Genomic DNA, 14864 nt, shown 5'->3' on the forward strand with positions numbered 1-14864 from the left:
GAGAGAAACATTTGACTTAGAAACTGACCATTGCAGTTTCTCCCTAATTCATCAAGACTCGGGACTGTCTTAAAACATGGCCACGTGTTATTTGCGTGTTAAAAACTTAACTGTCAATTGCAAGCATTCACTCACTCGTTTGGCAATTGATTATTGAATGTTTTATTATTAGACTCTTGGGCACAGTGTGTAATGAGATACATGGGATGCAGGCGTTCCTTATGGAGGCCTCCTTCTTGTCCACTGTGGCTCTAAGTATGGTCCTTTCCCTATGGGAAATGATAACTATGTCATTATCGACTTAGAGAACAGCTGCATTTCTCCCAACCTTTAGGTCAGAGAGCAGTTTCCAAAGAGGCCAGACACAGCAGGAAGAATTTCTGTGTAGGCTTATGTATCATTTTATTTATTCCATGCAGATTTTATCCCACAATGTAGCTTTGGGTTGCTTTTCCTTAAAATATAAAAATGAAATTCCCACTAGAGAAAAAAGCAAAGTAAAAAAACAAAACAAAACAAACAAACCAAAAAAAAAAAATTCTAATCCTGAATATGTTTATTTAGTTTAATAAGTTTTTTTGGTTTTTCAAGACAGGGTTTCTCTGTGTAGCTTTGCACCTTTCCTGGATCTCGCTCTGTAGACCAGGCTAGCCTCGAACTCACAAAGATCCGCCTGGCTCTGCTTCCCGAGTGCTGGGATTAAAGGCATGCGCCACCACCGCCCGGCTTAATAAGTTTCTATATGGCGCTGTAGACTACAAATTGAGCATTCCTGGTTAATTTTATGAGAAGTTGGTTTTTCTTATCTGTTTGATTTGACATCTCTGGATTGACACAGCAAGTCAGGAATTAAATGTATTTACTCCTAATGGGACTATGTTTTTTTTTTTTGGGTGGGGGGGGCTTCTAATTTATTTATTATTTATTTGTTTGTTGTTTTGCAAGTGATAAGGTTATAGAACTTTTGGTTTTCGTGAAGGAAAATAGAACATACACGGATATGTGAACATGAGTGCTAGGATGGTAGGGGGTCTTCATTTTGCTCACTGATAACCTTGCATATGGCATGCATCAGCGGGCACTCAAATGCTTGCTCAAGCGATGAGTCGCTTGAAAACTAGATGAAGAGAAAAACGCTGTTACCTTTCGTATAACCAATGGTCTCATGAAAATAGACACCGGGGCTGGAGAGTTGGCTCAGTGGTTAAGAGCACTTGTTGTTCTTATGAAGGACTTAGGTTTGATTCCCAGCACCCACATGGAGGCCCATCACTTCCTCGGGCACCAGGCATGCATGTGGTCCACGGACATGTGTGAAGGCAGAGCATTCATGTGAATAAAATAAATCTAAAAGAAAAAAAAAAAGAATGAAAGAAAAGACATGGGTCTTAGATCAGAGCATGAAGTTGGGTTGTAGACCAGAGTACAGGTCCGAAGTGAACTGGGGAGACTCAGAATGGATTTTTGAGTAAGGGTTGATAACGATCCACTAACAGAAAATCAATGGTTTTGAATGAGTTTGTTTTGGGTACGTGACACTAGCCACATTGGCACAGTGAGATTTTCCTGACGTAGATTCGAGCTCTTGTGAGGTACGTTGACGGCCTTGAATGGGAAGAGCTTTAAAATAGTGGACTGTGTTTTTTTTTGTTTTTTTGGTAGAGGAAAAAGTTAAAACGAAAAGAAAGGTGACCAGGGAAGTGTTGCGTCCTGTGGAGAACGCAGCAGTCAGGTGTCGGCACGTCTGACGCTGCCACGCCACAGCTGGGGGTGAAGGCTGTGAAAGTGGGCTATTTCTGTTTGAGTCTGAGTAGTTTGGGAAACAAGGCTCTGTCTGTTTTCTTGAAACAGTCCCCCTTCTCCCATCCCCCCCCCCCACTTCTGTAACCAGTGGGTTGTTTTCAGTGGTGGCGTGTTGCCTCGGGGAGAAGTTATTTCTAGCTCAGGATGGGAGGTGTGTGAAGTGCCCGCCTGGCTCTCCCGCTGAGGTTTACAGAAAACACCACTTATCTAGGGCACCGTGAGCTTCAGAGGGATCCTCAGTCCACAAGGAAGCTTTGAGTATGTGAGTGGGTACCGCCTGCTCCACAGGCACACACACTGTCCTTATCACGGAGATGAGCGCATGCCGGGGAAATGGCCATTGGCAGGCTGTTCAAACCAGCTTACCCCAGGAGATGCTGTCTGTCCCTGAATCTGTCTTTGCCGCTGGCACGAAGTCTTCCTTTTCCTTACTCACGCTCACCTTTAGCTTAAATTTTCTTTTATTCAATTTTTTCCTCTCAGTGTATTAATTAGGGTTTGATTGGGTTACAGTTAGCAGAAAATAAAAAGAAACAGACCTAAACAAGTCCATATCCATTTGTCTCCTTCACCTGAATGAGATCTCATAGATACAGCTGCAGGGACAGTTGAGTGCTGGAATAATGGTACTTAGAAAATGAGGTGACTTGGGCCGCACCTCTGCATCGTATGAGAAGTCCATGTCTTCGTGCCGTAGGTGACAACTTAAAGATCTTACTGTCTTATCCACAGTCTCCATCAGTAGGATGGCCAAGTGGCAGAGGGTCAGAGGGTGTTGAGTGAGGACTGAACTAGATGACCTCTGAGCTGTGCCGTGCAGGTGGATCCCCAACACACATGTTCACAGGTATCTGAGGCTGATATCTGTCCAGCACATGAAGACATGTGGTCTGCCCCTGACCATAGCCATGATACTTCTATTTGTACCATCCGGAGGTGTGATTCATAATGTCAAGTGTTTCTGAGGCATTTTTATATTGCCCTTGTCCTCGGGAGAAGCAAGAAGGCCCATCCGATTGCCCCCTGTTCTCCGTCCCCAACTCTTCCCATTTCCCTAGCTCTTGTACAAGGGACTGACTAGTGTTTGTGGTTCCATGGGGAAATGGGTGCCGGCCCACTGTATCGCTCTACATGCTGGAGAACAAGAGACCCTCCCATCCACCGGGATATCTACTCTCGCCGTGTCTGCAGCATCAAGTAGTACCCCCAACACGCTGCAGCTGTATCCGCCCTGCAACCCAAGTGCCGGGGATCAAGTCATAGGAGGCCCTGAAATGACCTAACTAACTCAGTTTCTTTCTAGTAAATTAATCTCAGGTAGTATCGTGGATGGCACCTTTGAAACAATTTGACTTGACGTTGTTCCTTTAAGGTTCTGTAACGGATTCTCGGCTATAGGTACGTCTAGGCTGCTGCATTTTCATTGCCAATCCTCACTGAAAGATAGAAGTCTGAAGCCAAGATCTGGACAACAGCAAAATACCTTAGGTATTTTACATAGATTTGACAGATCGATAGAGGGGTGAATGGTGAGCCACAGCTTACCTTAGTGGGGTCTTCACGGGACCGTGAAGCTGGTTTAACCCCAGGGTGACTGTCCAAACATTTGGATTCATGCATGGTAGCATGTAAAATGAGGTAGCATGTTGTATGAAATAGCACATTGCAGTGACTGGCACTTCTGGTACTTATCAGCTCATTTAAAAAATTGGGATTGAATACAGTGAAAAGGATTTTGCCTTCCCCAAATAACTTGATAGACAGATTTCTTTTTTAATGAGACTTCTGCTAGTGGAATCTGTTGCATTTAATATGGTGAACTTGGGTTGGGCTTGGTAAAGCGCTTGCCATATAAGCGCGATGACCTGAGTTCAGATCCACAGAACCCACATAAAGCCAGGCACAGTCCATCCGTAGTCAGCGCACTCCCACAGCAAGGTGGGAGACAGAGACCGGAGACTCTCCAGAAGCTCACAAGCTGACTTGTTTGGTGGCCTAGGTAACTGTGGATGAACAAGAGGCCCTATCTCCAATAAAGTAGATGGTGAGGCCAATATCAGAGATTGTCCTCTGACCTCCACATGGCACTGTGACACATGTACGCGCGCGCGCGCGCGCGCGCACACACACACACACACACACACACACACACACACACACACACACACGGGGTGGGGGGGGCAGAGGCAGGGGGAAACAGGAACAGAGAGAGAGATTTTAAAAAAAAAAATATAGCTGGCCGGGCGGTGGTGGCGCACGCCTTTAATCCCAGCACTCGGGAGGCAGAGCCAGGCGGATCTCTGTGAGTTCGAGGCCAGCCTGGGCTACCAAGTGAGTTCCAGGAAAGGTGCAAAGCTACACAGAGAAACCCTGTCTCGAAAAACCAAAATTAAAAAATAAATAAATAAATAAATAAATAAATAAATAAATAAATAAATAAATGCAGCTGTCTTTTTAATAAGTTGTTATTCTTTTTCAGGTTCACATAAGCACCACTGGGTTAATTGTGACCCCACCCCCAAGCAGCCCTGTGACAACTGGCCCTTCGTTCACGTTCCCGTCAGAAGTCTCCTACCAAGCTGCCCTTGGAGTAAGTACCATTTCTGTGTCTTTCCTTCTCTTTGAGGTGTTTAAGTCTTGATGACCCGGCACATTCCGAGACACCTGCAGTGCGCACGGATGCTTGCGAGGTGGGATCAGTGTCGGCCTTCCGCCTGTTGTCTCTGTAGTCTCACAAAAAAAAAAAAAAAAAAAGTTAGACGGTTCCTTGCCAGCTGCCTGCAAAGTTTTTAATGGTGGCAATCTGTGGCCTGAAGCTATGAGAACTCTGAAAAATACATTTAATTTTGTTGAAGTTCAGTTTGATTTCCCAAAGGCTTCACTTTTATTTCTTTGGGGTTTCTAGCTCCTGCTTATTCTTTTTAAGAGATTCATTTATAGAAATGCCGAAGACACGGATCTTCCCAGGCTAAGTGGCTTGATTTCATTCACACAATAAGTTGATGCCAAATGTCTGATTTCAGGATTCATCTCTAGTGTCTGCTCCTCTGTAGCTCATAGCGGTTCTTTCAAGGTCCCTGCTGCCCAGGGAGGGTCCTGTGGGGGTATGTCGATTTTTCTTCTAAAAAACTTGCCATTCCACAGACAGACTCTAACTGTCATTTGCATAGAGACATCTGAATGGGGTGTGTTGACCTGGAGAATCATAATAGGCAAGGGAGATGGATAAAGAAGAACTCAGTGGAGAAAAACAAGCAAATATATATATATACCCTTGGGTAGTAGAGAAAAACAGCCTCCTTGCTTCCCAAAATCACAATGCACTGAGCAGCAAGGAGCTGGAGAATATGAGACTTGTCTCACTCCGGCTAATGTCTTGGTTCCATGTTCAGATCCTGGTTCCAGCACTGAGTAGAATGAGGCTAGATATCATCATTCAGTCCTACGGCCTGGTATCTGGATCCTGGCATCACCCTCCCTGGTCCTGCACCTGCAGTATTTGATGATCCTCTCTGAGAAACAGCATGGCTGGTTGGAGGGTTAGGCTTGGGATAGGACAGACTTGGGAAAGGACAGACTTGGGGTTCAGCCTTTCATCTGTCATGTGACCCTGGGAAAGTTACTCAGCATCTTTCAGCCTCAGGGTCAGTGCTGTTTAGTTTTGGTCAGTTTGGCACAAACCTAGGAAGAGGGAACTTCAGTTATGGAATTGCCCCCAACAAGACCGGCCTGTGGGCATGTCTGTAGGGCATTTTCCTGATTATTGAGAGATGCAGGAGGGCCCAGACTGCTGTGGGAAGTACCAGCCCTAGGCGGTAGGTCTGGGCTATGTAAGAAAGGTCCCTGAGCAAGCCACAGAAGCCAGCCAGTAAGCAGCCTTCCTCCACAGTCTCTGCTTCAGTTCCTGCCTCCGGGTCCCTCTTTGAGCTCCTCAGAGCCCTGACTTCCCTCAATGATGGAGTGGGAGAATGGAGAGAGGGTGGTCACTGTTTCTCTACCGAGGACTCCTCCAGGCGGGGCTGGGACAGGAGACTTGGTTCCCCTAAGGATGCCACTGGAGAGCCTGGTGTAGTTGGGTGTAGTTTTCCCTGCTCTCTGTACCAGTCACAGTGAGGCCTTCAAGCAACTGGTTTGTTTTTAGGTTGTGGATTTTATGTGTGTTGTAAAGAGATTTTCCTCTGCTGGTACCCTTAAAGCTGAATTTGTAGCCAGGACCTCGTAACATATTAGTCAATATTTAGACTCCATCTAATCTTACTGTCTTCATTTTCCATTCGCTTCATTTTCTTTAATATTAATTTTGGCTTCATACATTTCATAATTAATGAAAAGCCAAGTCTTAAAACAAGGTGGGGCATAAAAAACTACAGCTGTTACCTGACTTCATTTAGACTTATAAAGACGTTCACAGAGTAAATCGTGTTTTTTTGTTTTTTTGTTTTTTTTTTCTTTTCCCGAGACAGGATTTCTCTGTGTAGCTTTGCGCCTTTCCTGGAACTCACTTCGTAGCCCAGGCTGGCCTTGAACTCACAGAGATCCGCCTGGCTCTGCCTCCCGAGTGCTGGGATTAAAGGTGTGCGCCACCACCACCTGGCTCGTGTTCTATTTAAATGGACACTGGCATGTTCTACTCACAGGTTAAAGTTGTTGGATTTTTTTTTTTTTTCTTTTTTAAAATGCTCCCTGAGTGATTACAGCTTCCTTGCTAAGACAGCTGCTTCGTGAAGGAGACATGGCCTTGATTCATCTGGGGAGAAGATGGAGCTCAGTGAATGTTCAGTAAATGTGGTTTCCATAAGATTCAGTTAGCCACGGATGTTTCACTAAAGCCAAATTTCATAACCCGTCCTGCCCTCCAATCTCCAGGGTAGTCACTTCTTTTTTCTTTCCCACCAACAAAGCACATACAACCGCAGTGCATTTCCACACTGGAGGACTCCCATGCATGGAAGCGTTCTGACTCCATGTCTTAAGGGGGATAGGGATGACTGACTTTTCTGATCTTAGAAAAATTAATTAGTATAAAAGATACAAAGCTGGCCAAGTTTTAGCCCTGGTGAACTGACAATTTTATAATATAGTAAATGGCCAGTTCTTTGCTGGGGGTTGACTCCGGGGCAAATCAATGGAATAGGCCACAGGAGAGCATATAAAAATTAATTCATGTTCAGTCATTTTTATCCTAGGATTTTTATAAGAAAGACTGCATATTAAGCAAGAGAGAGATTTATTAAACACTGTCTACTGTGCCAGCTCCATTTAATGAAAAACTAATGATAAACAGGCTTGCCTATCATCCCAAGAGATGGGTAGATCTCCAAGTCTCCGGTAGGTTGGTAGAAGCACTGTGGATTTAATGATGGGTTTGGGTGGGAAACTCAATAACACATACCCTCGCGCCCTTTGTACCTCCAGTTAATTGTGGCAAGGATTCTGTTTAAAGTCTGCAATATTTCAGGAGACTTTGCTATCATAGCAATAGTATGTAGCTTGATAGAAAGAAAAAAACAAGAGGCTTTTCATGGTATGGATTTATAGGAAGTAAATGCCACCCCTGGGATAGGAAATGAAAATTATTTCCAGTGCTTTTTTCATAAATTGAGACCTTTAAATCTTTAATGCAGAATGAAGTTATTTATGAGCATATGTCTCCAGCATTTCACATGCAGCAGTGAGAATGTTAAGTCTCCTCCATCATGAGCGGGAGAAGTATCACAGCTGTCTGATTCAGGCATGAGCCTATTAATAGGAGCTGGTTGTTGTTGTTTCTGACTTGTTTTGTGGGATGAGGAAGGTGAAGCTCTTCGTCCTGCATCTCCAGTCCAGGGGCAGAAGAATGCCCACAAGGAGTAATCGCCGGTACTCTGTGATACCTTTAGCTGCGAAGCATCACAAGGCAGCCAGGTCATGAAAGCCAGATGCTGCCTGCAGTAGCTTACAGATAGGTTTAATTCTAAAGGGATAGAAACCCTGTTTAAATTTGTTTCCCTCCCTTTTGAGACAGTATCTCTTGTAGCCCAGGCTGGCCTTAAAACTCACTGTGTAGCTAAGGATAACCTTGAACTTCTGATCCTCCTGCCTTTACCTTCCAACCACTTGGATTCTGAGATTTAGTGTGTGTGTGTGTGTGTGTGTGTGTGTGTGTGTGTGTGTGTGTGTGTGCATGCGCACATGCATGTAGAAACATTAGGGTTGTGGTTGTCACTCAGTTGGTAGACTGCCAGCCTACTATGCATGAAGCCTCAGGTTTGATCCCTGGTAAAAGATAAACTAGTGGTATATGTAATAAAAAAAAAAAAACAAAAAACAAAAAACAGAGCGAGATATCAGGGTGAAAGCTGAAAGATCAGAGAAGCAGAAGAGCCAGCCACTAGTTCTTACCTCTATGAAATCTTCAGTCTAAAGAGAGAGAGTTCCTGTTTCCTCACGCCTTATATACCTTTCTCTGCCCTGCCATATTACTTCCTGGGATTAAAGGCGTGTGTGCTTCCCAAGCAAAGGCATGAGATCTCAAGTGCTAGGATTAAAGGTGTGTGCCACCACTGCCTGGCCTCAGTGTAATCTAGTAGCTGGCTCTGTCTTCTGATCCTCAGGCAAGTTTATTAGGGTACACAATATATCACCACAGTGGTGCACACCTGCAGTCCCAGCACTACGGAAATGAAGGCAGGATGAGAGGTTCAAGGTCACTCTCAGTGACATTGAGTCCACCCTGAGCTACATGAGACCTCCTGTCAAAAAAACAAACAAACAAAAAAGCCCATAAAAAAAACAAAAGATCATTAAATGGTGTCAGGTCTCATAATAGACAGTATATAGTTAGTAATCAAGGACACCACCATTTCTGTCAACGGGAACAATGAGCTGCTGTATCAGGAGTAGGGCACAGGCAGAGACCATAAGCCTTGTTGCTTTGTGGGGTAGAAGGGAAGTCTTTGGCAGAAGAACTGAAAATCAGGATGAGGTGTAGGGTATGATCAAACAGTTTCTTTTTCTTTTGATCAGAATATATATATATATAGTTTTGGTTTTCAAGATAGGGTCTAGCTGTGTAGCCCAGATTAGCCTCAGTCTCTATGTAGCTCAGGCTGGCCTTGAACTCATGATCCTTCTTCCTCAGCCTCCCAAATGTTGGGACCACCTCACCCAGCTTAGAACTTTCATAGCAACCACAGAAAAGCACCCTAGGATCTCAGGTTTAGAAACTTCTAGATCCGAATGGTATTGTCCTAAGAGGCAGTGGGAAGCACAGAATGTTTCACAAGCACAGAGCATTCCCTGGGGGTCTCCTGCCTTCTGGCTGTAAAGCTTGGAGCCAGTGCAGCACGAGTAAGTCAGACTCTGCCTCCAGAGCCTCTTAAATCGTAACACTGCCTTCCATCCGTTGGCCTTTGGAGAGAGCAGCGTACACACCATCCCTAATTACTGTAAGGAGAGAGACATCCCATAATTTACACAGTTAACTACCATGGAAATCTCTCCCCTTTCTTAGAGACTAAATGTCAAGCAGTAAGTTAGTTACATATAGCAGTACAGCTAAAATCAGTGGCATTGTTCTCTTTAACGAGTTTGTGTTTGAGATCCTGCATCCCAGAAAGACCAGTTAGAGATGCTGATGAGTAGGGTCGAAAGTACTTTGAACGGAGGGTAGAGGCTTAGGTAGCCACAGTGATGGGTTAAGGGATATTAAATTGGTGTTTTCCCAACGGACTCGTTTTCTGTGAGACGTGTGAGGAACAGGCACGCATAAGAGACATTGAAAAGGAACGGAGCCTGTGATTGGTCCCCTGAACTTGGGCCTAAAATTCCAAAGCAATGCACTCTAGTGGTAAGCTGGCCTTCAGCCCTCGGCCCCCAGGCTGGACACCGACTGTGTGTTTCTCCCAGCCTTAGCCAAATTCAGATCTAGCTGTTCTCTGTGCTGGTCTCATGAAAGGGCAAGAAGAGGAAATCATGCTAGGAAGGACCAGCTTGCCCCCCGCGTACATGAACTTCTTACTTATGAGGTCTAGTGTCCTGCAGCAGGCCCCTCCTGACTAGAAGACACTGCCTGTCTGGGAAACTGGATCTGCCCCCACAAGCTGGCCAGGGTAGAGATCTGTCACCCTTTCTGGTTGGAAAACAAACAAACAACAAACAAACAAAAACACGACATCGCTTCTGCAAGACCTGTCAGTAAGCTAGGGGGAACAGAACCTTAGCATGACAAAAGATGGCCATCTCACATGGGCAGGCCACACCTGAGTCCCGTGTTTGATGAGCAGGATGGGACCCAAAGACCTGTAGGGGTTTTTTTGCTGGTAGGGGGAGTGCATCTCTGGTGCCTTGGCTGGCCTAGACTCCAGTATAATAGGTAGGTCTCCAGGTCAAGTCCGGGTGAACGTAGGCTGTGGTTCTTTTCTATAGAGATGGCAGGTCTTATAAGACAGCAAACTGCCTACAGTACAGTGCAGGGCGATCACCTTTTGAACCTCCACGGCGCCATTATTGTAGTGGAGGTTGTTTATAAAGCAACCCACAGACCTTCCTGGTGTATCAAGCTCTGCATTCAGAGAGCCCTGTCATTTCCCCAGCCCACGGGACCAAGCAGCGTCTAGGACTCCTGATTTTAATCGGGCATTCTCAGTCCAACGCATATTCCCTCAGTGTCGAGAGGGAAAGAAACAGTCTGCCCAGTGTTATGAAAAGAGCATCTCTTCTCAGTCAGAAACGAAAAGAGATGGCTGTATTTCTCTTAGACACGAGCTTCGGGTCTGTCTGTCCGTCCCTGTGAATGTCCCCTTGTCTGCCGTATCTCAGTGCATGACTCTTCTTTCATAAGCAACGACATTTGGTTACTGTTTTATAACAAGCTATGACCCTTCGTTATGTTTCGTTAAAGTGTGAGGTCTGTTTTTTATCAGGTCCATAAGGGGATTTTGTTTTTATTTTTGCCTCTTTCTAAGACATAATTTGGCTCAGTTGCTCATTTTAAAAAATTTTTTTTATTATATTTCCTTGTTGAAGACATGCCATTTTGCCTTCTGCCTTTCCTTCTGTAGCCACACTCTTGAGACCGGGTCTAGAAAGATCAAAGTGATAATCAGGCCAATGGTGACTTCCTGGTTTCTCCATGTATCCCTCTGGGTGCAGTTAGACCCGACCCACCTCACCCGTCAAGCCTCAGACGTGGCGTTATCTTGGAACAGCACAGATCACGTTGTCTCACTATTTTGCCTGGGTTATCTTTATTTTTCTCTGCTTTGTTGTTGGAAGTAGGCCAGACAGAAAGAATGCCTGATTCTCCTCCACTTAAAGGGTCAGGGCTCTGAGCCTTGGAGCGTGCAGTTCCAGAGGAATAATGGACCTAAATGCTGCCCTGTTTGTGTGGAGAGCACCAGGTGACTTCTTCATGACCTTTTGAACACCCTGTCTTGTCCAGGCTGGCACTCTGTAAGCAGTCCACGCCTCATTTACTTCTGCACTCAGTGGTCTGTGGCAGTGTGGGAAAGATCTCACCAGAAGCCACGTTAGCAAAAACTTAACTATAACACGTGAAACAGTTACGTGTCTAGTAATGTGTGGATGTCTGGAATTGTGCGCTTTAATAGATAGATAAGTGTTAGTGGGATTCTATTTTCATTTAAAAATTTTTTGAAATGGATTGACTTAAAATCTGCTTTCAAACCACTGGATTTTTCTCACTGACACGCTGGTGTGTAGAAGCTGTTTATGCTTCCCAGGTGAGTTCTTTCCTTTCTCTACTTCTCCCTTGATTCGGGTTTTATTTACCTCTAGCGGTTCAAAGATTTGGGGAGGGCGAGGCAGGGGTTCAGGCAGGCTTTGTATGCCTGCTTTCCCAGGAGTTTCAGTGTACCGTCCCTGAAGAGTTATCTGGGGTTTCTAGATCAGAAGGTAACAATGGCGCCATTGATTTTCATGGAGCCCTGTGGGCAGAACCCCATTAGACTGCCCATAAAGGACCCAGCAGCTTCTCACTGGTTGTGTGTGTGTGTGTGTGTGTTAAAGATTACCAGCCTTGATAGTCCTGAATTTCAAAAACTGGCAAAGGGAAGAAAAGGCAAAGTAAAGGTAGCAACAATAGCCTCGTGACTGTGGCTTGCCATTGTTTGGCCTCTGGAGACCAGGCATCAAAAAAAATGGCTGCCGGAGGAGCATCTTGAGATGCAGCGCAGCTAAGTCGTTGTGTGATGTATGTAAGTTTCAGGGTACAAAAACCCATCGTAAAATTAATTCTCGCCAACGGCATGACCTTATAGCAGCTCCTTTGAAAGGGGTCTCAATTCTTGTCCAAATCTGTACTTTTTTTTTTTAATTATTATTTATTTTATGTGTGTGAATGTTTTGCCTGCATGTATGTCTGTGCACCACGTGGGCGTCTGGTGCCAGCAGGAGCCAGTATTGGATCATTTGGTTCTGGAGTTCCAGATGGTAGTGAGCTGCCTTGTGGGCACTGGGAATCAAACCTGGGTCCTCTAGAACAGCAGCCAGCCAGTGCTCTTCATCACTGAGCCACCCACCTCTCCAGCCCCAATTCCGTACTTTGGGCATGTTATGAATCTTAAACTTTTGTACAGTCATTTTTCCCTTCCCCTGAAGGCTGACTGCTTACCTGTTTGCTGAAAAGAACGTTGTGGCTTTAAAATGATATTTTAAAAAAGGGTATTTCATGAGCAGTCTGCTGGTTCTGTTGTATGTGGATTCTGTTCTGGTTATTTTTACCTTCCACCTTCCATAGAAGAGATACACACACACACACACACACACACACACACACACACACACACACATATAAATTGTTTGTGCCTTTCTCCCCGTTTTTTCCCCTGTATTAGACTATGAATCCTCCTCTTCCCCCACCCCCTCTCCTGGCTGCCACTGTCCTGGCCTCCACGTCGCCAGGCGCCTCTGCTGCTGCTGCTGCTGCTGCTGCTGCTGGAGTGGGACCCAGGCCTGTGGCGGGATCCACCGACCAGATTGCACATTTACGGCCTCAGACTCGCCCCAGCGTGTAAGTGAGGTTGTCTTTTATCACTGTTCAAACACTCCTGTCCAACCAAGCCCAAACCACAGGAAGCAAGGAACACGTGTCAGAGATGAGCTTGCCGACAGGCTTAACGCTGACCAAGTAAGTGGTTTGTATTCTGGAAACTTCTACCTGGTCACGCATAGAATTAGGAAGACACTTAAATAAAACGAGCCCAACCTGAGCCTGGTTGATGGCTGTCCTGCTGAGACAAGGCCTTTCGGCGTTTAGGGAAATTTCTCTTCTCCTCTTTATAGGTTGTCTGCATAGAGATCGGCTCTTCTTTTGCAAAGCTCCTGAGTGACCTTTTTTGTCTCCTTTCTCATTCCTTGCAGCAGGAGCAGGAAGGTATTGCACACGCATCAGGTCTCCCTGCCGTGAGCATATATAGAAGGCTGTAAATCCTCAGCAATAAGCATCCAGAAAGGTCCAGTGGCCCCGTGCGGTTTGCTGCCAACAGAAAGAAGGCTTCTGCCCTCTCTGAATCCGCACCCGTAGAGTTCAGAGCACGGGCAGCTCTGTGGGTCAGCTGCCTGCCTGGCCCCTCTCTGTGTGGACAGGCACCTCGCTCTGGGCAGCTGTTTTGTGTTCTCTGCGACCTAGACTTTCCGTTCCTTTGCTTTCTCCAGTACAATCGGCTTCATGGCGGAGCTCAGAAATGCAGGTGCACCTAAGCCTCTGGGTTCAGCGTGCAACATATTGTGTTGCCCAGTGGGATTTTATGCCGTATGTCCTCATCTGGAGCTCATTCCCAAGGCTAACAAGTGCCATTTCAAGAGCTCAGTTTCCCCAATGGGGTCCTAATCCACAGCACTAGGTAGGCACCCTTGGAAGCTGCATTAATTCTTTCCTAGCACACATACACCATTTGGCGAGATAATCATTCCCACACCTGGGAGGAACACTCTTAATCAGGAAGGCCTCTGCCTGCGTTTAAAGTGCAGACAGCGAAACCTCTTTCCATGGAGATTTGCCAAGGCTACTTGCAGGTTAAGATTTTACATCCTGTATACTTCTGCATAAGACGCTCAGGAACTTACTCCAAGCAAAGGTTTGGAGATCTTAGGGTTTGTCTGTCAGCTTAAGATCTTTTTTTTTCCCCCCTGTTCTAGATATATTGCTATCTACCCATACACTCCCCGGAAAGAAGACGAACTAGAGTTGAGAAAAGGGGAGATGTTTTTGGTATTCGAGCGGTGCCAGGATGGCTGGTTCAAAGGGACGTCGATGCACACCAGCAAGATAGGTGTTTTCCCCGGCAACTACGTGGCACCAGTCACAAGGTATGAAGTCGAATCAGTGGTTTTCTAAGTTCCAGATAGAGGCTCTTTGTTCGTTCCCAGGCTTTTTCAGCCTATTCAGAGCCCTGCTCGCATTATAATTACCTGTTACATAGCCAAAGTTTGTAAAAAATCCATATCCATATCTGCTAAAATTCCTTCTGATACCAAGATTCTTAGCTCACTTTTCATGCGGATATGTGTTGAAATTATAGGTTTCTGGGGTATAATCTCTTTGCTTTAATTTATATGTGAAAAAGCTCAACTGTGCCATTTTCAGTATTTTTTTCTACTAACGAAATAAAAGGCATAGTATTCAAATGAACAAAGGCTATATTATTAATGCTTACACGTCTGTGCAGCGTCAGCTCTCTATACCAGACAGACACATTTCTAAACACTACATTATTGATTGACTCTTGGTCTTTAATTCACTCATGTAATTGCTTTTTTATCATCCCCCCCCCCCCACTTAATAAATGGGAAAATTGAGGCACAGGGAGACTAAATCACATTGCCTGAGATCACATCATAAAGAAGTGCTCAAACCCACACTGGGTAGGTCTGCCTTTATTTCATTAACTTATTAATTACCTTTGAATTCTGGCAATTATTCTGTGTAATGCAGAAAATAAAAATTCCTTAAATATGGCATAAGTGAATTTTAAATGAAGAGAGTTTTGCTCCTCAAGAGTTATTTGCCAATACCAGGGCATATTTTTGAGTCTTGCAGTTGATGATATGGGGTCCTCCTG

At 45.2% G+C, this 14864-nt stretch overlaps 1 protein-coding gene across 2 annotated transcripts in view; it reads left to right on the forward strand.

Annotated features, from left to right (window-relative positions):
- The window catches only part of Sh3rf1 (SH3 domain containing ring finger 1), a 161151-nt gene that overhangs the window by 122293 nt on the left and 23994 nt on the right, over positions 1-14864 (forward strand). For both annotated transcript variants that reach the window (XM_059244219.1, XM_059244220.1), the window contains 3 exons: positions 4283-4393; positions 12639-12814; positions 13942-14112. In XM_059244219.1, the coding sequence (XP_059100202.1) occupies positions 4283-4393; positions 12639-12814; positions 13942-14112 (458 nt within the window). The remainder of the gene's footprint in view (positions 1-4282; positions 4394-12638; positions 12815-13941; positions 14113-14864) is intronic.

This window comes from Peromyscus eremicus, chromosome 17 (genome assembly GCF_949786415.1).
Source record: "Peromyscus eremicus chromosome 17, PerEre_H2_v1, whole genome shotgun sequence".
NCBI classification, from domain to species: Eukaryota; Metazoa; Chordata; class Mammalia; order Rodentia; family Cricetidae; genus Peromyscus; species Peromyscus eremicus.